We start from the raw sequence: 24,912 nt of genomic DNA, 5'->3' as shown, positions 1-24,912 counted from the left end.
CATAAATTACTCTTTTGAAAGGTGAAATCCTCCCAAATTTGGTTTAGGTTAAGAAAATAAAGTTGCTGCAAAGCTGAAATATTGATTATTTAATGAACACAGAAAGGTCAGATTTTGGCAAGACAAAAGTTTTGTCGCCTTGTCATATAATGCACCCAATCCTAGTTTACATCCTCATCTGTGCTCACTAAATGATCGGTTAATTAGTGGGTGTGTATAAAAAGAAACTCAGCACCCCAGACCTTCAGTTGAACTGCAACTTGAAGTCTGACAACATGCCAAAAATCCACCCTGTGACCAAAGCCTTGATTATCAAGTGGCTGAAGAACAGATCCACTGCAGAGGTGGCTGGCACCTTTAATGTGTCTCAGTGTCAAGTACAAAGAATTAAAAAAAGATTTGAAGAGACTGGAGATGTTTTTGACAAGCCCAGATGCGGCACACCCTGCAAGACAACTGCTCAGGAGGAATGTTTGTTGGTTAGAAAATCCAAAGCCAGCCCCTCTTCCACTGCAGCAGAGCTCCAGAAGGCCTGGTCATCTCAAGGCCCCGTGTCAACTAGAACAGTTTGTAGGATTCTGTCTCGAAATGGCCTCCATGGTCGAATCAGTGCCCAGAAGCCAGCACTAAACAAAAGGCAATTTAAAAAAAAATGTGTGCATTTGCCAAGTCCCACAGCTTGCTAAACAGATGGATGCTGGAAAAGTGGCAGAAGGTGGATTTCTCTGATGAATCTTCAGTTGAATTACACCACAGCCGCCGCAAATACTGCAGGAGACCTACTGGAGCCCGTATGGATCCAGAAAAAAGTTAAGTTTGGTGGTGGAAAGATCATGGTCTGGGGTTATATACAGTAAGGGGGTATGGAAAACATTTGCAAGGAGGAAGGCAATATCAATAGCCTAAAATATCAAGAAGTATTAGCTACCTCTTACATTCCCAATCATAAAAGGAGTCAAATTCTGCAGCAGGATGGTGCTCAATCACATACATCCATCTCTACAACAAAGTTCCTCCTGGCAAAGAAGATCAAGGTGCTCAAGGACTGACCAGCCCAGTCACCAGACATGAGCATCACTTAGCATGTTTGGGGTAGAATGAAAGAGGAAGCTTGGAAGACAAAACCAAAGAATCTAGATGGACTCTGGGAGGCATGTAAGACTGCAATCTTTGCTATTCCTGATGACTTCATCAATAAATTGTATGAATCATTGTTGAACCGCATGGATACAGTCCTTCAAACTCATGGAAATAACACAAAATATTAAATATGGCTCTTATAGCACCACAGCATCATTCACCAATGTTATGCAACATATCTTTGTATTAACACCAAGAAAATAAATGTTTTTCAGCTCACCAGTCTGTAGATCTAGACATTCATTCGGGCCAGTGCATGGTATTTGTGGTTGGCTTCCACAGGTGTAGCAATCATTGAAGGGAGGAGGGGATGGAAAACAAACCAGCACTGATGTCTGTAAAATTCTTCTTTATTTGTTACAAAATCATCTTAAAATCGAGATGGATCAATCCTTCCAGAAGCCCCGATTCCGCCTTACGCATTTCAGAGAAAAAACTGCTTAATCATAGGCAATGATAAGGAGTTTTTTCTCTGAAACGCGTAAGGCGGAATCGGGGCTTCTGGAAGGATTGATCCATCTCGATTTTAAGATGATTTTGTAACAAATAAAGAAGAATTTTACAGACATCAGTGCTGGTTTGTTTTCCATCCCCTCCTCCCTTCAATGATTGCTATCTTTGTATGAGAAGTTAATTATTTGCTTAAATTTCACATTACTTTCTGTGGGCGACAAAACTTTTGTCTTGCCAAAATCTGACCTTTCTGTGTTCATTAAGTGATCAATATTTCAGCTTTGCAGCAACTTTATTTTCATAACCTAAACCAAATTTGGGAGGGTTTTAGCTTTCAAAAGAGTAATTTATGAAACCAATGGATGAATTTAAAGTCAGGTTCTAAGCTTTTATTTACATAACATGGATAAGCAACAGAACTTCTGTCAGGGACTGTATTATGTATGGCTTACTAACCATAAACTGCTGATGGCAGCTTACCATAAGAAGAAGAGGTATGAGGATATGATATTGGGACACCCCACCAATGACATGTGATTAATGACATATGAGTATACAATACACATGAAATGGTTGGTCAGTCATTCCAAAATTGGAGGCTTTGACCAATATTAATCAAATGTGCATGAGTAGCTTATTAGTTGTTAAAAATTGTAAACCATGGAATAATTTTGATTGTAATACAGTTTAAAAAGGTCTTTCAAATACACTACTCACAAAACGTTAGGAATATTTGGATTTCGGGTGAAATTTCAGGATGATCCTAAAATGCACTCAAAACTTTTCAGGAGAACTTAATGTGACCTTTTCTAAACTTTTTTGAATGCACATGTCCAACTGTTCAATGTTTCAGTACTGTTTGCACAACTTTCTGTTCTCTAACAAGGAATTTAATGGCAAAATTCACAACAGGGGTTTGATTCATGAATCACCTAAGATATTTTATTGTTCAATTAGAATTGGTATTTAAACAGTCCTCCTCATCATGCTGTTCACATTTTGACATCATGAGATCAAAACGACACCTAACAATTGATCAACAGAACCTCGACATTGTGAGGCTTCAAGTAGGATGTTCTCAAATGAAAGTGGCCACTGAGATTAGCGTGTCACAGAGTGTCAGAATCAGGTTGCAAGAGAAATACAGGGAGACTGGATGGAAGAGTCACAGAAAGGCATATAAGTGGACATCTTTTGGTCACATCCCACACTGATGACTGCTTCATTGTAATCAATGCCCTTTGGAATCAGATGATGAATGCCACACATCCTCAGGCACATTTAAGGGAGCTGAAAGGCAAGTGTCATGTCAGACCATTCGGAACAGTTTATATCAGAATGATCTGCATGCTAGACGACCTGCAAGGGTACCTGATCACAACACCAGACATAGGCGTCTTCGTCTTACATGGGCCAGGGAACATCTACTCTGGACGAGGGAAAAGTGTTCCTTGGGGCTACACACTGATAAAAGTTGATTCACGCTGAGCAGAAATGATGACCGCCAACGATGTTGGAGACATCCATGAGAGTGCTATGCATCATTCACTGTTGTCACCAGATGATCTTTTGGTGCTGATGGTGTTACAGTTTGGGTAGGTGGGTCTAGTCAAGACAGAACTGCCCTACACTTTGTCAATGGTAAAGTGACATGCCCCTACTACATGAATAACATCATTAAACCAGGCATTGTGCCTCTGCATGAACAACATAGGCATAATTTAATATTCATGGACGACAATGCTCCAACTCATTGAGGTCGCATTATTAGGGAATGGCTGCTGGAAACTGGGGTACCTCAAATGTACCTCAAATGGAGGACCTGAACTTTCTACAGAAAACCTATGGGACCCATGTAGAGGCTCGTAACTCTGTACCCCAGAACCTCAATAACCTGAGGGCTGCCCTTCAAGAAGAATGAGATACCATGCCTCAGCAGACAATAAGTTTACTTGTGAACACCATGAGACATGTCTGTCAAGCTGTAATTGATGTTCAAGGTCACGAAATGTTATGGAAATGTTGACATTTTTGGGGGGCATAACCATCACTGTTATTGGCTTTTGTTTTTTAATAAATTGTTTGAGATAAGGCAATCATCATTGCTTCTACTTATATGTCATACTTTCATGATGAAATATCACTGTAACGTGAACTTTTTTATGATTTCAATAAATTTCACCCGAAAGCCAAATAACCCTAACTTTTTGTGACTAGTGTATATTAAAAGCACAGCTTACGGTTGGAGATTTTTTTAAGGAAGCACTTCAATTTTTTTTCTTTAACAAGTGCACTCCCCATCTGATTGTCTGCACATCTTATATACCATGCACTTGTTTCCATGTAGTTTAACCTTTTGATTTCTTTTTTTAAGCCTCCACCTTGCTTCCTGCTTTTTCTCTTGGATGTTATTTCTCTATGCTCCTCTGTCAGTTTCATGATACATCAGTACAGTAGCACATGAATTAGCTACATCCAGCACAATCTCCTTCTTATGTCATATCTCCATGATAATTCTCCCTTCTATTGGCTCCTTATAGTGAATTTGTCAGCAGGTTTTTGGTGCCTCATCTGCAAGCAGCATAATGTAGCAAAAGAGACCCTGAATCCAGTGATATTTCAGTTAGTTTACTGGGAGCAGTTGATGCTTTTAGATTTTGCATGCAGCAGAGCTGAGAAAGCTGCCCTCGCCTACACTAAGCTCTCTATGTACAATGTTTATAGTCAGCTGCTAATCACAGCAAGGGGCGTGCTGGACTAGCTGACCTCTAGCTAACCTAGTCTGGCAATAATAATTTCCTGAAGTTAAAACAAACATTGAAAATAAACAATGGCACACAGCATGATATGAGACACATTGTTGAAATCCCTGTGTTAACCCTTACAGCATGATGTCTTCAGACTACATAGCAAAAACCTGTTGACAAATTCCCTTTAATAAACAAATATATAATAAGCAGACAGTCAGGGAGGCTACACTGTGATCACCTACTTTATAAGTATCTGACAGGCACTGTGCAATCATCATCATCATCTTTGATATGAGCTTCTATCCCCCAACTGTGGAGAACTTCAGTGATCCAGTCCATGCAATTGTACTATACCTAAGCTTTTATTGTCTGAAATGTTTACCCTCTTCAGGGAACATAAGCCATGTAGTTTTCAGGGAATCACCATGTGAGCACACCATTTAACTGAAGAGAGTTAAGGCCCCGTCACACTAAACAACATCGCTAGCAACATCGCTGCTAACGAACAACTTTTGTGACGTTGCTAGCGATGTTGCTGTGTGTGACATCCAGCAACAACCTGGCCCCTGCTGTGAGGTCGTTGGTTGTTGCTGAATGTCCTGGGCCATTTTTTAGTTGTTGCTGTCCCGCTGTGAAGCACAGATCGCTGTGTGTGACAGCGAGACAGCAACAACTAAATGTGCAGGCAGCAGGAGCCGGCTTCTGCTGAGGCTGGTAACCAATGTAAACATCGGGTAACCAAGAAGCCCTGTCCTTGGTTACCCGATATTTACCTTCGATACCAGCCTCCTCCACTCTCACTGTCAGTGCCGGCTCCTGCTCTGTGCACATGTAGCTGCAGCACACATCGGGTTAATTAACCCGATGTGTGCTGTAACTAGGAGAGCAAGGAGCCAGCGCTAAGCATTGTGCGCTGCTCCCTGCTCTGTGCACATTTAGCTGCAGCACACATCGGGTTAATTAACCCGATGTGTGCTGTAACTAGGAGAGCAAGGAGCCAGCGCTAAGCAGTGTGCGCTCCTCCCTGCTCTGTGCACATTTAGCTGCAGCACACATCGGGTTAATTAACCCGATGTGTGCTGTAACTAGGAGAGCAAGGAGTCAGCGCTAAGCATTGTGCGCTGCTCCCTGCTCTGTGCACATTTAGCTGCAGCACACATCGGGTTAATTAACCCAATGTGTGCTGTAACTAGGAGAGCAAGGAGCCAGCACTAAGCATTGTGCGCTGCTCCCTGCTCTGTGCACATTTAGCTGCAGCACACATCGGGTTAATTAACCCGATGTGTGCTGTAACTAGGAGAGCAAGGAGCCAGCGCTCAGTGTGCGCTGCTCCCTGCTCTCTGCACGTGTAGCTCCGTGCGGTGGTAACCAAGGTAAATATCGGGTTGGTTACCCGATATTTACCTTAGTTACCAAGCGCAGCATCTTCCACGCGGCGCTGGGGGCTTGTCACTGGTTGCTGGTGAGCTCACCAGCAACTCGTGTAGCCACGCTCCAGCGATCCCTGCCAGGTCAGGTTGCTGGTGGGATCGCTGGAGCGTCGCAGTGTGACATCTCACCAGCAACCTCCTAGCAACTTACCAGCGATCCCTATCGTTGTTGGGATCGCTGGTAAGTTGCTTAGTGTGACTGGACCTTTAGAGAGTTATATCATGAATTGCCAACTAGAAAGGAACAACCACATATGGTAATACTAGCTTAAAGAGACAATTGTATAATTGTCTAAATGTTCGGCAGAACTCATGTAAAAAGTCAAGTCAAAAGCAGAATCAGAACATTGTGTGATCTAAGCTGTATTTGGCCTGCGCTTACTATGTTGTAGCATATCGAGTGGGTTTAACATAATACTGACCTATTTTGCAGAATAAACCTTAGAACATTTATAACTATGTACTACAGTAAGTATTTTTGGTTGGCTAGTAACTCTAATAGCTGTAATACTTTTATGTTTTAGGGTGCAAAAGGAGAACCAGGTCTTCCTGGGCCAGATGGACCTTCTGGTGAATCTGGAATTGACGTAAGTAAAATCTAGAATTCAGACTTATATTTGTTGGACAGATACATCAGTTACAGTGATTAGTAGTAGGGATGAGCGAGCACTACCATGCTTGGGTATTTGTAATGAGCAGTTGGATTCTTGGATGGGCGCAACTAATGTACTAAAATAATGTAAGTCAATGGGAAACTCCAGCATTTTTCCGGAACATTTCCCAGAAAAATTCTTGAGTCCTCCATTGACTTGCATTATACTCGGTATTCAAGCGCCCAACTGCTGATTACAAGTACCGAGCACCCGAGCATGGTAGTGCTCACTCATCACTAAGTAGTAGCTATTGCCACGTACTGCAGATAAGGTTTTATTATTTTAATATGAAATGAATGCAGTACCTATGACTGACCACTAATCAGTGTAAAGGAGCTGTATTCTACTCCACACACTATTCACATCTGGCCACTGCTGGAGCAGGTAATAGTGGATCAGAGGGTGTTTTGGACACACATTGATCTGATGTTGTTGGCTTCCAAAGATCATCAATATTAGGGTTCTTTTCCACTTGCATACTGCTTCCAATGCGAGAGCATCAGAAGAGATATGCTAATGACCCTCTGCTGCGAGCGTCAGCCGAAGATCATGTGACTGTGATATGATCTTGCGATCGTATCACAGCCTCGTAGAAGAGGGAGCCAGCACTTTCTCCCCATCTCCTCCGCTGCCTGTCTCTTCGTATATTGCACTGCAGTCGCATAACATGCGAGTGCAGTGCGATGTTTCACACGCTCCTATAGACTTGTATGGGGGTGCGTGAGCCGAGACTCGCTGCAAAACGCAGCATGTTGTGATTGCATCGAGAGCCCGATTCGTGTTGAGAAATAAAAGGCAATAGGACACTTCTTCATTGATTAACACTGGTGCGAGTGCAATCCGATGTTTTATCGGATCGCACTCGCACATGAAAATCGCAAGTGGAAAAGAGACCTTATAGTAAAGAAAATCCCCTTTAAGATTTGCAAAGTTGCTTTTTTAAAAAAATTTAAATCCACTGGAAGAATAAGAAACCGATTTCCAATGTTACAGAGCTTTAAACATTGTGTGATGTATTTATCTAAACTACTTTGATAATAAAGCATGAGTTTTATAAAATACAGTATTTGAATGCATTGTTCTATTGAAACTCAGATTCAGGAAAAAATTAGAATAAATTCCTTTTCTTCTATTTTGCATGAATTCATTTTTTTTGGTTAAAGAAAGAAAACACATGTACCAAATCAGCAATGTATAAGTGACACGTGCTTTGTTTGTACATGTGTGTGAACATTACACAAAAGAGGTGTTCCAGGATTTTTGAAAATGTAGACAAAAGCAAGAAATGGGTTATAAAAATGTAAACTGCACCACTCCGGTTGTCACTACTGGCCTTTGTGTACTTCCACATACATCATTCACATACAGGGCCGTATTTACAATTAGGCACCAATGGGCACACAACTAGAGGGACAGGAAATAAGGGGCAGTATATTGCTGCTGAAAGATCACTGAAAATTCTTTTGAAACTGGAGTGGAGAGCAGAAAGCCTTTGTTAAATGCAGAGCAAAATCACTGGACTACTGTGTACAATGGTATCTACTGTGCATGTATATATTCTGTGTGTATATATTGCATATATGTTTGTGCAGTGTGTGTATATAATGCATATGTGTGTTTACAGTGTGTATATATGGTATGTGTGCACCATGGGTTTATACACTATATATATGCGTGCAGTGTGTATATACTGTATGTGTGTGTACAATATGTGTATATACAGTACATTTATGTGTGCAGTGTGTATATGGTACGTGTGCACCATGGGTTTACACACTGCATATATATGCAAACTAGCTGTACTAACCAGCTTCGCCCGGGTTAATAACTGCTGTTAACAAAATAGAATGTATTAACAAAAATGTATTCTGCACACAAAAACCACAAAACAAATAGTTATAAACGTAATTATAATGTCTGTCTCCCCCTCTGTATATATCTCTCTGTCTCTCTCTCTATCTCTTTGTCTGTGTCTGTCTCTTTACCTGTCTGTGTCTGTCTCTTCACCTGACTCTCTCTTTCCCTCTCTTTCCCTGTCTGTTTATTTCCCTGTCAGTCTGTCTCTATGTCTGTGTCTGTCTCTTTGTGTCTGTCTCTTACCCTGTCTATGTTTGTTTCTTACCCTGTATGTGTCTGCCTCTTTCCCTGTCTGTGTCTGTCTCTTTCCCTGGCTGCATTGTGACACGCCAACATTCCATTTAAGGGCGTGGCTGCGCATTCTTCTGAAGTTCTGGCTGCACTGTGGCTCCCAGCTCCATTCGCTTTAATGGAGGCAGGTTTTTTGGTGAATAACTGTAAAGCGCGGGGTTAAAATTTCCCCTCAAAACACAGCCTATGACGCTCTCGGGGTCCAGAAGTGTGAGTGTGCAAAATTTTGTGGCTGTAGCTGCGACGGTGCAGATGCCAATCCCGGACACACACACACACACACACACAAACACACACACACACATACATACACACATTCAGCTTTATTGATTAGATATCTAATATATAAAGCTGAATATGTGTATGTTTGTATGTATGTATGTGTGTATGTCCGGGATTGGCCAATTTGATGGCTTGTGACTATCCATCTTCCTCTTGATTACATTCCAGAGGTTTTCAATGAGGTCCAGTTCTGGAGATTGGGCTGGCCATGACAGGGTTTTGATGTGGTGGTCCTACATCCACAAATTGATTGACCTATCTGTGTGGCAAGGTGCGATGTTCTGCTGGAGAAAACAGTTCTCAGAGTTGGGGAACATTACCTGAGCAGAAGGAAGAAACTGTTTTTCCAGGATAACCTTGTATGCAGCTTGATTCATACGTCCTTTGCAAAGTTTATTTAACCAATTTCAGCCTTGCTGAAGCATCCCCAGATCATCGCCGATCCTCCACCAAATTTCATAGGAGGTGTAAGACACTGTGGCTTCATGGTACGCCTCTCCAGGTCTCCGTCTAACCATTAGACGACCAGATGTTGGGCAAAGCTGAAAATTAGACTCATCAGAAAAGATTACCTTACTCCAGTCCAAGCGGGCAGATTAACCTTTGCGAAAGACGTATGAATCAAGCCGCATACAAGGTTATCGCACTATGCATACCGAGGCTCAGACGCGGCTGTACACTGCTTCCAGGCTGTCCATTCACTTTCAGGGCCCAAATCAGTGTTCATTGTATATGTAATGCTTTCCCCGCCCACTGTGATTGGTTGCAGTCAGATGCACCCCCACCCTGAATGCCAGCGTGTAAACTGACTGCTTCCAATCACAGACGCTATGTGCATCTCTAGTGGAATAAAAATAAGTAAATAAATAAATACAAAAATTGGCGTAGGGTTCCCCATATTATGATACCCAGCACAAATAAAACATATTATTATTATTATTTATTTATAGAGCAACATTGATTCCATGGTGCTGTACATGAGAAGGGGGTTACATACAGAACACATATACAAGTTACAATAGATAGACTAGTACAGAGGGAAGAGGGCCCTGCCCTTGCAGGCTTACATTCTAAAGCATTTTGGGGAGGAGACAGTAGGTGGGGTGGGGGTCGGGCGGCAGCTCCACACGGTGGTCGGGCGGCAGCTCCGCACGGTGGTCGGGCGACAGCAAGGTTATTGGAGATTATAGGCATTTCTGAACAGATGAGTTTTCAGGTTCCGTTTGAAGCTTTCAAGTGTAGTAGATAATCTGACGTGTTGAGGCAGCGAGTTCCAGAAGACTGGGGATGTTCGGGAGAAGTCTTGGAGGCGGTTGCATGAGGAGCGAATGAGAGAGGAGGAGAGATGGAGATCTTGGGAGGACCGGAGATTACGTTTTGGAGTGTAGCGAGAGATTAGTTCAGAGATATATGGAGGAGACAATTTGTGGATGGCTTTGTAAGTCAGTGTTAGTGATTTGAAGTGGAAGATTGGGAGCCAGTGAAGGGACTTGCAAAGAGGAGAAGCGGGGTGGTATTGAGGAGATAGATGGATCAGTCGGGCAGCAGAATTAAGGATGGACTAGAGAGGGGCGAGCGTGTTAGCAGGGAGACCACAGAGGAGGATGTTGCAGTAGTCGAGGCGGGAGATTATGAGAGCATGCACTAGCATTTTTGTAGATTGAGAATTGAGGAAGGGATGGATTCTGGAAATATTTTTGAGTTGAAGACGTCAGGAGGTGGTGAGGGATTGAATGTGTGGTATAAAGGACAAGGCAGAGTCAAAGGTCACTCCGAGGCATCGAACTTTAGGTGCTGGGGAGAGCGTGATGTTATTTATTGTAATAGATAGATCAGGTAGAGAGTGTAGGGGAGATGGAGGAAAGATGATCAGTTCAGTTTTGGCCACATTGAACATATGGCTACAGGCTGCAGCCCGAAGCCATGCACTTATCTTGGCTGTGTATCAAAATAAGAGGAACCGATAAGATAAATTCCGACAGCTGAGGGCTGATATTCTCAGGCTGGTGAGATTCATGCTTATTTGGCTGCCACTCAGCTTAAAAATAGCCTGCAGCCACTCAGAATTGTTACATCCATTAGATGTGACAGTCCCAGCACTTTACCCAGCTCTTCCCGATTGCCCTGGTGTGGTGGCTATCGGTGTAATAAAGGGTTTAAAACAGCCCACAGCTGTCACTAAGCCCTAGATTAGCAATGGGGAGGGTTGTTTTGTAATACTGGGGTCCTGAGTTCAAGTCTGACCTAGGACAACTTCTGGAAGGAGTATGTATATTCTCATCGAGTTTACGAGGGATTCCTCCTGGTAGTTCAAAGGCAGGCAACTAGATTATTACAAGGAATGGAAGGCCTCCCATATGATGACAGGTTGAAAAAGTTAGATATGTTTAGCTTAGAAAAAAGACGTCTCAGAGGAGATGTCATTTATATGTATAAATATATGTGTGGTCAATATAAAGGACTGGCACATGACTTATTTCTTCCGAAGACAATACTAAGGACCAGGGGGCACTCACTGCGAGTGGAAGAAAAGCGATTCCGGCAGCTAAATAGGAAAGGGTTCTTTACAGTTAGAGCGGTCAGACTGTGGAATGCCCTACCACAAGAGGTAGTAATGGCAGATACTATAACAGCTTTCAAAAAAGGGCTGGATGATTTCCTCAGCACACACAACATTGCTGGTTATAAATTACTTAGGGACCAAATGTAGAACTGGTGGAGGAAGGTTGAACTAGATGGACCTAGGTCTTTTTTCAACCTAAGTAACTATGTAACTATGTAACTCCATTTTTGTCCCACGATACAATGACATACTGATAAGGAATTATTTTTTTTTGAGCCCCAATGGAGACAGTGAGTAATGACTGTCTGTAAAGCACTGTGGAATATGTTGATGAGAAACATAATAAATAAATAAATAATAGACAAAAAAGCCTTCTAATTAATCCATGAACCAACAGCCATGGACCTCATTACAGCCAGGTCCATCATACCATAGTTTCTTGTGACACCAAATGCATTTTTCTTGCAGGGACTAATAGGTGCTAAAGGAGATCCAGGTCCACCAGGTCGTTATGGAGCAAAGGTAAGTAACTGATGAATTTCTATTTTTTAGCCTTTATATACATTGTGTATATTGGCAGCCTTGTTGACCTGGGCTTATCTTTTTTTTTTACATCAAAATGAATAATAATAACAGGCTGCATGACTGGTAATTTGGCACATACTGTAGTAAGAGCCAGGCTACCTTGCAACATGGGCTATTGGCAGAGGTATTTGCTTCCATTATTTTGAGGCACCCCTGTAGAAAAAAATCAGCCATAGAAAGGTCCTCCCATGCAATGGACATGCCCCACAGTAATAGTATATACAATATCTGACATAATTGCAGTGCCTGAAGCACTAGATATCAGAACATTATGTGAACTAGGACTTTGGCAGACATTAGATACTGTATGTCATGATAACCACAAATTTGGAAAATATTGCCAGGCTCACCTAGTTATGCCATGATTGCCAGTGCTGGTCACTACTAAGTATTATTGTGCTTCCCGTCACTAGCAGCCACAGTGGGTTACCTTGCAGAAGCGGTTAATGGTATGTTAAGGGCTCATTCACACGTAACGTTCTTGATGCATTTTGATTAATAAAAAAAGCAGTGTTTTATAGTAATAGCAAATTGAATGAGATTTATAAAACCTTATACACATGGTGCAATTTTTTTCCTGCGTGTTTTGACCTGTGGTGCTTTTTTCCCATAAACACAGCATGTCACTTCTTTTAGAAATCTTATTGCAGTTTTGCACAATTTAGATAAGATATGTCAAACTCTGGTCTGCAGTCCAAACCTGACTCTCAGTCCAATTTTATTTGGCCCGCGATGCCAGGCGCCCATTATTCTGTATGGAGGACTATGTGGGGTACATTATACTGTATGGAGGGCTTGATAGGGCCCATTATACTGTATGGAGGGCTATGTGGGGCCCATTATTCTGTATGGAGGGCTATGTGAGGCCCATTATTCTGTATGGAGGGCTATGTGGGGCCCATTATTCTGTATGGAGGACTATGTGGGTCCCAATATTCTGTATGGAGGACAATGTGGGGCCCATTATTCTGTGCAGCCCCTGCAGCGGTCGAACTGCTCGAATCCAGGGTCTGCTGTGACTCGAGGGTCTCCGTACCCAGGGGCTCGCGGCCACTTCAAATGTAAAAGGGGGTATATTTACAGGGGATAAGCGTTTGTGACGCCACCCATGGTTCGCATTAAGGGGAGTACCGCCGCTGTCAATGGGAGTACCCGGGGGAGATGGAACGGGGCAGCCACGGGTAGGGTAGACCCCGGGACTCTGTATGGAGGTAGTGGAGGTGTAGGGGAGCGCAGGGCTGATTGCAAGCAGGGGAGGACCATATACTCAGGCAGTGTTGGTGATGATGCGACCGCAAAGCAGACTCTGACAACAAGGTAAACAAAGTCTCTGGGTGCCACTGCCCTCTTGGGGAGCTCGTCCGGGTATCCGTCCCCTCTGGTACTGCCAGGTGATCCGGAGCCTGCCTCCGTGCACAAAGGTGGCCCGTTGGCTTAAAGCTGACCCGCTCCCTACTTGTTGGTAGTAGAGCTGCACTCTCAAGGGATCACGCGTGGGATTTCTGTGGGCTGGGTGGATTGGAAAGCGCTATCCCCCTCATTGAACTAGTGCCCCAAATCTCTGAGCTTCTTGGGGACAGTCTATGAAGTCACTATCCTCCACAGTTTAATTGCCGGGTTACCTGAAGCTACTCCCCGACCTAGGGTTCTGTACCCCACCGTGATTTCAGTCCAAGACCGGTGATTAGGCTCGAGATACTGACCGTCCTCCAAGACCGGGTCTAGGCACCCAGCCTCAATCCCCTGCGACTGGGTCTCATCCGGGCCCAGACCACCATCTGCGACCCAACCTGCTACCTACAGGGAGCCACTACTCCCTAAGCTCCTCACTTCTTGAGGGCTAACACTGCTCTGTCTCCTTCCCTCCCACCAGACTGCCTGACCCCTAGGTAGGTGGCCCTATTCCAGCTAGGCAGGTCACTGGTGTGCTTGACAGGGTGTGGTGTGAGGTGTGGTTGGGATTTGGATGTTGATGGAGGCAGTACCATAGGTTGCGAACCCAGAACCATGGGTGTTTGAGCCCTGCAGCAAAGAGTAGAAAGTGCAGTACCCTGTGACGCCCTGACTAGTCCAGGGGCGTCACATTCCCCCTTGGTTAAACGTAGCTCGTCCCCGAGCTACAGGACACCCAGAGATTTATTTTTGTTTAACTGAAAAAGAAAAAAAATAACATTTTTAATTCACAATTTCTCATCCCACACAGGGGAGGCACATCACTTAAATGTTACATAACCAAACTTGAGAGTTCATTTTTATTATAAGAACCATGGAAACGCTACCGGTTGTAGCGGTAGTCGGTGGCTCAGCCTACTCTGCTGCAGCCCCTTCCTGCCACAGCCCATTCCCATTGTCCCTCTCCCTTCAACCCGCCACCCAAACAACCTGTATCCGCCGGTTCCTTGTAACGGTGTTGAAGTCCTGGAGGCTTAAAAAACCATTGAGCAGAACGAAGGTATATTTTTGAAGGCAAATAGTATATAGTGATTAATAAATAGTTCATGGAGTATTAGTTGCATGCAATTTCTTGAAATGTAATATAATTTTCTTTAATTATTGTGTTACACAGGGCCAGCCTGGACTTCCAGGACCACCCGGAAAACCAGTAAGTATGACCGTTTCCTTGATCGCTTGATTATTTTTTTATTGTAGTAATGTAAACACAATTTATTTATCTTTTCCCTTTCATATTAGGGCCCTGGCGTTGCTGGACTTCCAGTAAGTGTCGCCTCACTCTTTATTACTAATATTACAACCTTAATAGTAAAAAGATTAGCTGATATGGGTTTTTTTTTAAAGGGAAATCCAGGACCTGTTGGTCTTCCTGGAGAAATTGGAGCCACAGGACCAAAGGTAGGATTTCTGATACAACACATGTCAAATTTAGCACCACGATTAATAATTATCTTTTTATCCAGAAATGGAATATGTTTTTTTGTTTGCTTAAATGCTCATAGATAAAATGCTTTTGTGGGCAAAGTGCTCACCATAAATTAATACACCCCCTTTGGCCTCTTTCACATGTCAGTGAAAAAACACACGTTTTTCACTGATGTGTTATAGACGCAGATGGCCCTCTGTGTGCTGTGATTTTGGCACACGTGTGTTCTCCGTGTGCTATCCATGATAGCACACAGAGATCAGGCACTTCTATAATCACCTGTCCATGCCGCTGCTCTCCGTCATGCTGATATCTCCCGCTGCTGTCTCCGGCCAACTCTGTCCCACCACTGCTGTTACTTCTGGCTCACAGTGCAGTAAATATTCATGAGCATAATTAGCCGGCCTCCAGCAGGTGACCGCAGCGGCCGACAGCATGGTGAGTATAAAAATAATTTTAATTCAAAGATACGTGTTTTTCTGGTACGTGTTACACGAATCACACCACTGTGTGGTCCATGTGACATCAGTGATGCCAGAGAAAAACAGATTTGTCTCAGTGCGGAACACACAGACACGGATGTGCTCCGCACAGAAACACGTCAGTGAGGTATCGCTGATGTGTGCACAGACCCATTGATTTTAATGGGTCTGCATATGTCCGTGATTCTGGTACGTGAAAAAACAGTAATATACAGTACGCACCAGAATCACTAAGGTGAGAAGGAGGCCTTTGAAACGTAGGATTTGAATCAATATCTATGAAGTCAATGAAAGTAGAGGGGAGAATGGAGACTGAGGGACAACAAGAAGGTAGAAAGGTAAATTTTAATGATTTTGCCCCACCATGATATATGGGTGACAATGTTTGGTTTGCACCGCTCGACACTTCTGGATTATTTAGGATGCTCAGGTAGGATCCAATCCCATAATCTGAACATGGTTATATAGGAGTGCCTGATTATAACTGTGACATAGGCAGACCCCCCCAAAAAACTATGCTAGATCGCTTAGTGCCTACAGACTGCCAAAGTGCTCTGCAGTGAGTCCTGTTTACGTAAGACGATTCACCACAAAGAACAATGATCTTTTGTGCTGTATAAAAATAATTTCACCCAATGATTGAGTATTTTTCTAGTTCATCAGGTGATCTGTAGTCTGTTTACACATCAAGATAATTGTGAAACAGGCGTTTTTAACACATTTTGTTCACGATTAACTTGCAGTGTAAATGCCCCTTAGGCCCTCTCCACATGTGCCAATAAAACACGTAAGTGAAAAACTGTTACTATTGTCATCAGTGTTTTCCATTAATGTGTTTTCAATGTGTCCTCAGTGTGTCATCTGTGGGGTTTTTTTTTACCATCCATATGTCCATTTTTACCATCCGTGTCCAATTTTACCATCAGTGTCTCATCCATGTGTACGTTTTCACCATTCGTATGGCGTTGTTGCCATCAATGTGTAATCGGTGTGTCCGTTTTCCCATGCGTGTGTCTGCTTTTACCATTAGTTTGTCCATTTTTACCATCAGTGTGTCCGTTTTTACAAACATTGTGTCCACCGTGTGTCTGTTTTTACCATCCGTGTGTTTGTTTTTACCATCATTGTGTCATTTGTGTATATGTTTTTACCATCAGTGTGTCCATTTTTACCAACAGTGTGTCGTCCGTGTGTCCTATTTTATCATCCGTGTGCTTGTTTTTACCATCAGTGTGTTATCCGTGTGTCTGTTTGGTAAAAACATGTAAATCTAAAATTAAGAAGCGCTAATAGTGTAACACCAGATGAAAAGTGCAGTATATAGGAGATATACACTCACCTAGTTTGGTTGTGAAAGTCACAACTACTGACAAGCATGAGATAATGGTGTCTGCTGCAGCCCCACGTGGATGAGCGTTCAAAGAGAAGTGTAGAAGGGGTTAACGCCGCGCATCAGCCAAATTGAAACTGTAGAAGAGTTGATGAATATATATTTCTTTTTATTTCATCGGTCTCCACGTTTTGAGGTTAAAAACCTCTTCCTCAGGACCAGTACATCAACAAAAAGCCTGTTGATGTACTGGTCCTGATGAAGAGGTTTTTAACCTCGAAAAGTGTAGACCGATGAAATAAAAAGAAAGATATTATTCATCAACTCTTCTACAGTTTCATTTTGGCTGATGCACGGCGTTAACCCCTTCTACACTTTTCCTTGAATGCTTTACCATCCGTGTGTCATCCGTGTATCCATTTTTACCATCCATGTGCTCGTTTTTATCATCAGTGTATCCTCTGTGTGTCAGTTTTTACCATCAGTGTGTCACCTGAGAGTCCGTTTTTACCATCAATGTGTTTGTTTTTACCATCAGTGTCATTCTTGTGCTTTTTTTTTTTTAAATCATTGTGCCATCCGTTGTGTACGGTTTAACCATTCGTGTGTCATCCGTGTGTTTGTTATCATCCGTGTGTCCGTTTTTACCATCAGTGTGTCATTCGTGTGTCTGTTTTTACCATTGATGTGTCCGTGTTTACCATCACTTTGTCATCCATGTGTACTTTTTTACCATCCGTTTGTCTGTTTTTACCATCAGTGTGTCATCCGTGTGTCCGTTTTTACCATCAGTGTGTCATCTGGGTGTCAAATTTTACCATCCATGTGTCCATTTTTACCATCCGTGTGTTTGTTTTTACCATCAGTGTGTTATCCATGTGTCCGTTTTTACCATCAGTATGTTATCCGTGTGTCCATATTTACCATCCGAGAGTCTGTTTTTACCATCAGTGTGTCCATTTTTACCATCAGTGTGTCATCCATGTGTCTGTTTTTACCATCAGTGTGTCATCCGTGTCCGTTTTTACCATACAGTCAGGGCCAGAAATATTTGGACAGTGACACTCTGAAGGCGTCTCCCTCGTTAACCTGTAATCAATGAAGTAGTTAAAAGGTCTGGGGTTGATTACAGGTGTGTGGTTTTGCATTTGGAAGCTGTTGCTGTGACCAGACAACATGCGGTCTAAGGAACTCTCAATTGAGGTGAAGCAGAACATCCTGAGGCTGAAAAAAAAGAAAAAATCCATCAGAGAGATAGCAGACATGCTTGGAGTAGCAAAATCAACAGTCGGGTACATTCTGAGAAAAAAGGAATTGACTGGTGAGCTTGGGAACTCAAAAAGGCCTGGGCGTCCACGGATGACAACAGTGGTGGATGATCGCCGCATACTTTCTTTGGTGAAGAAGAACCCGTTCACAACATTAACTGAAGTCCAGAACACTCTCAGTGAAGTAGGTGTATCTGTCTCTAAGTCAACAGTAAAGAGAAGACTCCATGAAAGTAAATACAAAGGGTTCACATCTAGATGCAAACCATTCATCAATTCCAAAAATAGACAGGCCAGAATTAAATTTGCTGAAAAACACCTCATGAAGCCAGCTCAGTTCTGGAAAAGTATTCTATGGACAGATGAGACAAAGATCAACCTGTACCAGAATGATGGGAAGAAAAAAGTTTGGAGAAGAAAGGGAACGGCACATGATCCAAGGCACACCACATCCTCTGTAAAACATGGTGGAGGCAACGTGATGGCATGGGCATGCATGGCTTTCAATGGCACTGGGTCACTTGTGTTTATTGATGACATAACAGCAGACAAGAGTAGCCGGATGAATTCTGAAGTGTACCGGGATATACTTTCAGCCCAGATTCAGCCAAATGCCGCAAAGTTGATCGGACGGCACTTCATAGTACAGATGGACAATGACCCCAAGCATACAGCCAAAGCTACCCAGGAGTTCATGAGTGCAAAAAAGTGGAACATTCTGCAATGGCCAAGTCAATCACCAGATCTTAACCCAATTGAGCATGCATTTCACTTGCTCAAATCCAGACTTAAGACGGAAAGACCCACAAACAAGCAAGACCTGAAGGCTGCGGCTGTAAAGGCCTGGCAAAGCATTAAGAAGGAGGAAACCCAGCGTTTGGTGATGTCCATGGGTTCCAGACTTAAGGCAGTGATTGCCTCCAAAGGATTCGCAACAAAATATTGAAAATAAAAATATTTTGTTTGGGTTTGGTTTATTTGTCCAATTACTTTTGACCTCCTAAAATGTGGAGTGTTTGTAAAGAAATGTGTACAATTCCTACAATTTCTATCAGATATTTTTGTTCAAACCTTCAAATTAAACGTTACAATCTGCACTTGAATTCTGTTGTAGAGGTTTCATTTCAAATCCTATGTGGTGGCATGCAGAGCCCAACTCGCGAAAATTGTGTCACTGTCCAAATATTTCTGGACCTAACTGTAAATGCGTCATCTGTGTGTTACCATCAGTGTGTCATCCGTGTGTCTGTTTTTACCATCAGTGTGTCATCCGTGTGTCCGTTTTTACCGTGTGTCATCCGTGTGTCTGTTTTTACCATCCGTGTGTCATCCATGTGTCCGTTTTTTACATCAGTGTGTCATCCGTGTGTCTGTTTTTACCATCAGTGTGTCATCCGTGTGTCCGTTTTTACCATCAGTGTGTCATCCATGTGTCCGTTTTTTACATCAGTGTGTCATCCGTGTGTCCGTTTTTACATCAGTGTGTCATCCATGTGTCTGTTTTTACCATCAGTGTGTCATCCATGTGTCATCCGTGTGTCTGTTTTTACCATCAGTGTGTCATCCATGTGTCCGTTTTTTACATCCGTGTGTCATTCGTGTGTCTGTTTTTACCATCAGTGTGTCATCCGTGTGTCCCTTTTTACCATCAGTGTGTCATCCGTGTGTCGGTTTTTACCATCAGTGTGTCATCTGTGTGTCTGTCTGTTTTTACCATCAGTATGTTATCCATGTGTCTGTTTTTACCATCAGTGTGTCATCCGTGTGTCCGTTTTTACCATCAGTGTGTCATCTGTGTCTCTGTTTTTATCATCAGTATGTTATCCATGTGTCTGTTTTTACCATCAGTGTGTCATCAATGTGTCCGTTTTTACTATCAATGTGCCATCCGTGTGTCTGTTTTTACCATCAGTGTGTCATCCGTGTGTCAGTTTTTATGATCTGTGTGTCCGTTTTTACCATCAGCATGTTATCCATGTGTCTGTTTTTACCATCAGTGTGTCATCTGTGTGTCTGTTTTTACCATCAGTATGTTATCCATGTGTCTGTTTTTACCATCAGTGTGTCATCAATGTGTCCGTTTTTACTATCAATGTGCCATCCGTGTGTCTGTTTTTACCATCAGTGTGTCATCCATGTGTCAGTTTTTACCAACTGTGTGTCCGTTTTTACCATCAGCGTGTCATCTGTGTGTCTGTTTTTACCATCAGTATGTTATCCATGTGTCTGTTTTTACCATCAGTGTGTCATCCGTGTCCGTTTTTACCATAAATGCGTCATCTGTGTGTTACCATCAGTGTGTCATTTGTGTGTCCGTTTTTACCATCAGTGTGTCATCCGTGTGTCCGTTTTTACCGTGTGTCATCCGTGTGTCTGTTTTTACCATCAGTGTGTCATCCGTGTGTCCGTTTTTACCATCAGTATGTCATCCATGTGTCCGTTTTTTACATCAGTGTGTCATCCGTGTGTCTGTTTTTACCATCAGTGTGTCATCCTTGTGTCCGTTTTTACCATCAGTATGTCATCCATGTGTCCGTTTTTTACATCAGTGTGTCATCCGTGTGTCTGTTTTTACCATCAGTGTGTCATCCATGTGTCCGTTTTTTACATCAGTGTGTCATCCGTGTGTCTGTTTTTACCATCAGTGTGTCATCTGTGTGTCTGTTTTTACCATCAGTATGTTATCCATGTGTCAGTTTTTACCATATGTGTGTCCGTTTTTACCATCAGCGTGTCATCTGTGTGTCTGTTTTTACCATCAGTGTGTCATCCATGTGTCTGGTTTTACCATCAGTGTGTCATCCATGTGTCTGGTTTTACCATCAGTGTGTCATCCATGTGTCAGTTTTTACCATCTGTGTGTCCGTTTTTACCATCAGTGTGTCATCTGTGTGTCTGTTTTTACCATCAGTGTGTCATCCATGTGTCTGGTTTTACCATCAGTATGTTATCCATGTGTCTGTTTTTACCATCAGTGTATCATCAATGTGTCCGTTTTTACTATCAATGTGTCATCCGTGTGTCTGTTTTTACCATCAGTGTGTCATCCGTGTGTCTGTTTTTACCATCAGTGTGTCATCCGTGTGTCTGTTTTTACCATCAGTGTGTCATCCATGTGTCCGTTTTTTACATCAGTGTGTCACCCGTGTGTCTGTTTTTACCATCAGTGTGTCATCCATGTGTCCGTTTTTTACATCAGTGTGTCATCCGTGTGTCTGTTTTTACCATCAGTGTGTCATCTGTGTGTCTGTTTTCATCATCAGTATGTTATCCATGTGTCAGTTTTTACCATCTGTGTGTCATCCGTGTGTCCGTTTTTTACATCAGTGTGTCATCCGTGTGTCTGTTTTTACCATCAGTGTGTCATCTGTGTGTCTGTTTTTACCATCAGTATGTTATCCATGTGTCAGTTTTTACCATCTGTGTGTCCGTTTTTACCATCAGCGTGTCATCTGTGTGTCTGTTTTTACCATCAGTGTGTCATCCATGTGTCTGGTTTTACCATCAGTGTGTCATCCGTGTGTCCGTTTTTACCATCAGTGTGTCATCCATGTGTCCGTTTTTTACATCAGTGTGTCATCCGTGTGTCCGTTTTTACATCAGTGTGTCATCCATGTGTCTGTTTTTACCATCAGTGTGTCATCCATGTGTCATCCGTGTGTCTGTTTTTACCATCAGTGTGTCATCCATGTGTCCGTTTTTTACATCCGTGTGTCATTCGTGTGTCTGTTTTTCCCATCAGTGTGTCATCCGTGTGTCCGTTTTTACCATCAGTGTGTCATCCGTGTGTCGGTTTTTACCATCAGTGTGTCATCTGTGTGTCTGTCTGTTTTTACCATCAGTATGTTATCCATGTGTCTGTTTTTACCATCAGTGTGTCATCCGTGTGTCCGTTTTTACCATCAGTGTGTCATCTGTGTCTCTGTTTTTATCATCAGTATGTTATCCATGTGTCTGTTTTTACCATCAGTGTGTCATCCATGTGTCAGTTTTTATGATCTGTGTGTCCGTTTTTACCATCAGCGTGTCATCTGTGTGTCTGTTTTTACCATCAGTGTGTCATCTGTGTGTCTGTCTGTTTTTACCATCAGTATGTTATCCATGTGTCTGTTTTTACCATCAGTGTGTCATCAATGTGTCCGTTTTTACTATCAATGTGCCATCTGTGTGTTTGTTTTTACCATCAGTGTGTCATCCATGTGTCTGTTTTTACCAACTGTGTGTCCGTTTTTACCATCAGCGTGTCATCTGTGTGTCTGTTTTTACCATCAGTATGTTATCCATGTGTCTGTTTTTACCATCAGTGTGTCATCAATGTGTCCGTTTTTACTATCAATGTGTCATCCGTGTCCGTTTTTACCATAAATGCGTCATCTGTGTGTTACCATCAGTGTGTCATTTGTGTGTCCATTTTTACCATCAGTGTGTCATCCGTGTGTCCGTTTTTACCGTGTGTCATCCGTGTGTCTGTTTTTACCATCAGTGTGTCATCCGTGTGTCCGTTTTTACCATCAGTATGTCATCCATGTGTCCGTTTTTTACATCAGTGTGTCATCCGTGTGTCTGTTTTTACCATCAGTGTGTCATCCTTGTGTCCGTTTTTACCATCAGTGTGTCATCCGTGTGTCTGTTTTTACCATCAGTGTGTCATCCATGTGTCCGTTTTTTACATCAGTGTGTCATCTGTGTGTCTGTTTTTACCATTAGTGTGTCATCTGTGTGTCTGTTTTTACCATCAGTATGTTATCCATGTGTCAGTTTTTACCATCTGTGTGTCCGTTTTTACCATCAGCGTGTCATCTGTGTGTCTGTTTTTACCATCAGTGTGTCATCCGTGTGTCTGGTTTTACCATCAGTGTGTCATCCATGTGTCTGGTTTTACCATCAGTGTGTCATCCGTGTGTCCGTTTTTACCATCAGTGTGTCATCCATGTGTCCGTTTTTTACATCAGTGTGTCATCCGTGTGTCCGTTTTTACATCAGTGTGTCATCCATGTGTCTGTTTTTACCATCAGTGTGTCATCCATGTGTCATCCGTGTGTCTGTTTTTACCATCAGTGTGTCATCCATGTGTCATCCGTGTGTCTGTTTTTACCATCAGCGTGTCATCTGTGTGTCCGTTTTTTACATCCGTGTGTCATTCGTGTGTCTGTTTTTACCATCAGTGTGTCATCCGTGTGTCCGTTTTTACCATCAGTGTGTCATCCGTGTGTCGGTTTTTACCATCAGTGTGTCATCTGTGTGTCTGTCTGTTTTTACCATCAGTATGTTATCCATGTGTCTGTTTTTACCATCAGTGTGTCATCCGTGTGTCCGTTTTTACCATCAGTGTGTCATCTGTGTCTCTGTTTTTATCATCAGTATGTTATCCATGTGTCTGTTTTTACCATCAGTGTGTCATCCATGTGTCAGTTTTTATGATCTGTGTGTCCGTTTTTACCATCAGCGTGTCATCTGTGTGTCTGTTTTTACCATCAGTGTGTCATCTGTGTGTCTGTCTGTTTTTACCATCAGTATGTTATCCATGTGTCTGTTTTTACCATCAGTGTATCATCAATGTGTCCGTTTTTACTATCAATGTGCCATCCGTGTGTTTGTTTTTACCATCAGTGTGTCATCCATGTGTCTGTTTTTACCATCAGTGTGTCATCCATGTGTCTGGTTTTACCATCAGTGTGTCATCCATGTGTCAGTTTTTACCATCTGTGTGTCCGTTTTTACCATCAGTGTGTCATCTGTGTGTCTGTTTTTACCATCAGTATGTTATCCATGTGTCTGTTTTTACCATCAGTGTGTCATCAATGTGTCCGTTTTTACTATCAATGTGTCATCCGTGTGTCTGTTTTTACCATCAGTGTGTCATCCTTGTGTCCGTTTTTACCATCGGTGTGTCATCCGTGTGTCTGTTTTTACCATCAGTGTGTCATCCTTGTGTCTGTTTTTACCATCAGTGTGTCATCCTTGTGTCTGTTTTTACCATCAGTGTGTCATCCTTGTGTCTGTTTTTACCATCAGTGTGTCATCCGTGTGTCTGTTTTTACCATCAGTGTGTCATCCGTGTGTCTGTTTTTACCATCAGCATGTCATCTGTGTGTCTGTTTTTACCATCATTGTGTCATCAGTCAGTTTTTACCATCAATGTGTCATCCGTGTGTGTTTTTACCATCAGTGTGTCATCTGTGTGTCTGTTTTTACCATCAGTTTGTCATCCATGTGTCTGTTTTTACCATCAGTGTGTCATCCGTGTGTCCGTTTTTTACATCAGTGTGTCATCCGTGTCTGTTTTTACCATCAATGTGTCATCTGTGTCTGTTACCATCAGTGTGTCATCCTTGCGTCCGTTTTTACCATCAGTGTGTCATCCGTATGTCTGTTTTTACCATCAGTGTGTCATCCATGTGTCCGTTTTTTACATCAGTGTGTCATCCTTGTGTCCGTGTTTACATCAGTGTGTCATCCGTGTGTCTGTTTTTACCATCAGTGTGTCATCCGTGTGTCCGTTTTTTACATCAGTGCGTCATCCGTGTGTCTGTTTTTACCATCAGTGTGTCATCCGTGTGTCGGTTTTTACCATCAGTGTGTCATCTGTGTGTCTGTTTTTACCATCAGTGTGTCATCCGTGTGTCTGTTTTTACCATCAGTGTGTCATCCATGTGTCCATTTTTACATCAGTGTGTCATCCGTGTGTCTGTTTTTACCATCTGTGTGTCATCCTTGTGTCCGTTTTTACCATCAGTGTGTCATCCGTGTGTCTGTTTTTACCATCAGTGTGTCATCCATTTGTCCGTTTTTTACATCAGTGTGTCATCCATGTGTCTGTTTTTACCATCAGTGTGTCATCCGTGTCCATTTTTACCATCAATGTGTCATCTGTGTCTGTTTCCATCAGTGTGTCATCCTTGTGTCTGTTTTTACCATCAGTGTGTCATCCGTGTCTGTTTTTACTATCA

At 42.6% G+C, this 24,912-nt stretch overlaps 1 protein-coding gene across 2 annotated transcripts in view; it reads left to right on the top strand.

Moving 5' to 3' along the window:
• Nucleotides 1–24,912, top strand: part of COL9A2 (collagen type IX alpha 2 chain) — a 181,964-nt gene that overhangs the window by 31,235 nt on the left and 125,817 nt on the right. Inside the window, exons 4-8 of one of the 2 annotated variants that reach the window (XM_075336118.1) lie at nucleotides 6,298–6,360; nucleotides 11,888–11,941; nucleotides 14,571–14,606; nucleotides 14,696–14,719; nucleotides 14,801–14,854. In XM_075336118.1, coding sequence (XP_075192233.1) covers nucleotides 6,298–6,360; nucleotides 11,888–11,941; nucleotides 14,571–14,606; nucleotides 14,696–14,719; nucleotides 14,801–14,854 — 231 coding nt within the window. Of the gene's footprint in view, nucleotides 1–6,297; nucleotides 6,361–11,887; nucleotides 11,942–14,570; nucleotides 14,607–14,695; nucleotides 14,720–14,800; nucleotides 14,855–16,107; nucleotides 16,152–24,912 lie in introns of those variants that run through there. The other variant, XM_075336119.1, reaches the window with a different exon arrangement.

Source organism: Anomaloglossus baeobatrachus, chromosome 2 (genome assembly GCF_048569485.1).
Source record: "Anomaloglossus baeobatrachus isolate aAnoBae1 chromosome 2, aAnoBae1.hap1, whole genome shotgun sequence".
In the NCBI taxonomy this organism is placed as follows: domain Eukaryota; kingdom Metazoa; phylum Chordata; class Amphibia; order Anura; family Aromobatidae; genus Anomaloglossus; species Anomaloglossus baeobatrachus.
The sequence above is the reverse complement of the archived record's forward strand: the minus strand, read 5'-3'. Positions and strand labels throughout refer to the sequence as shown.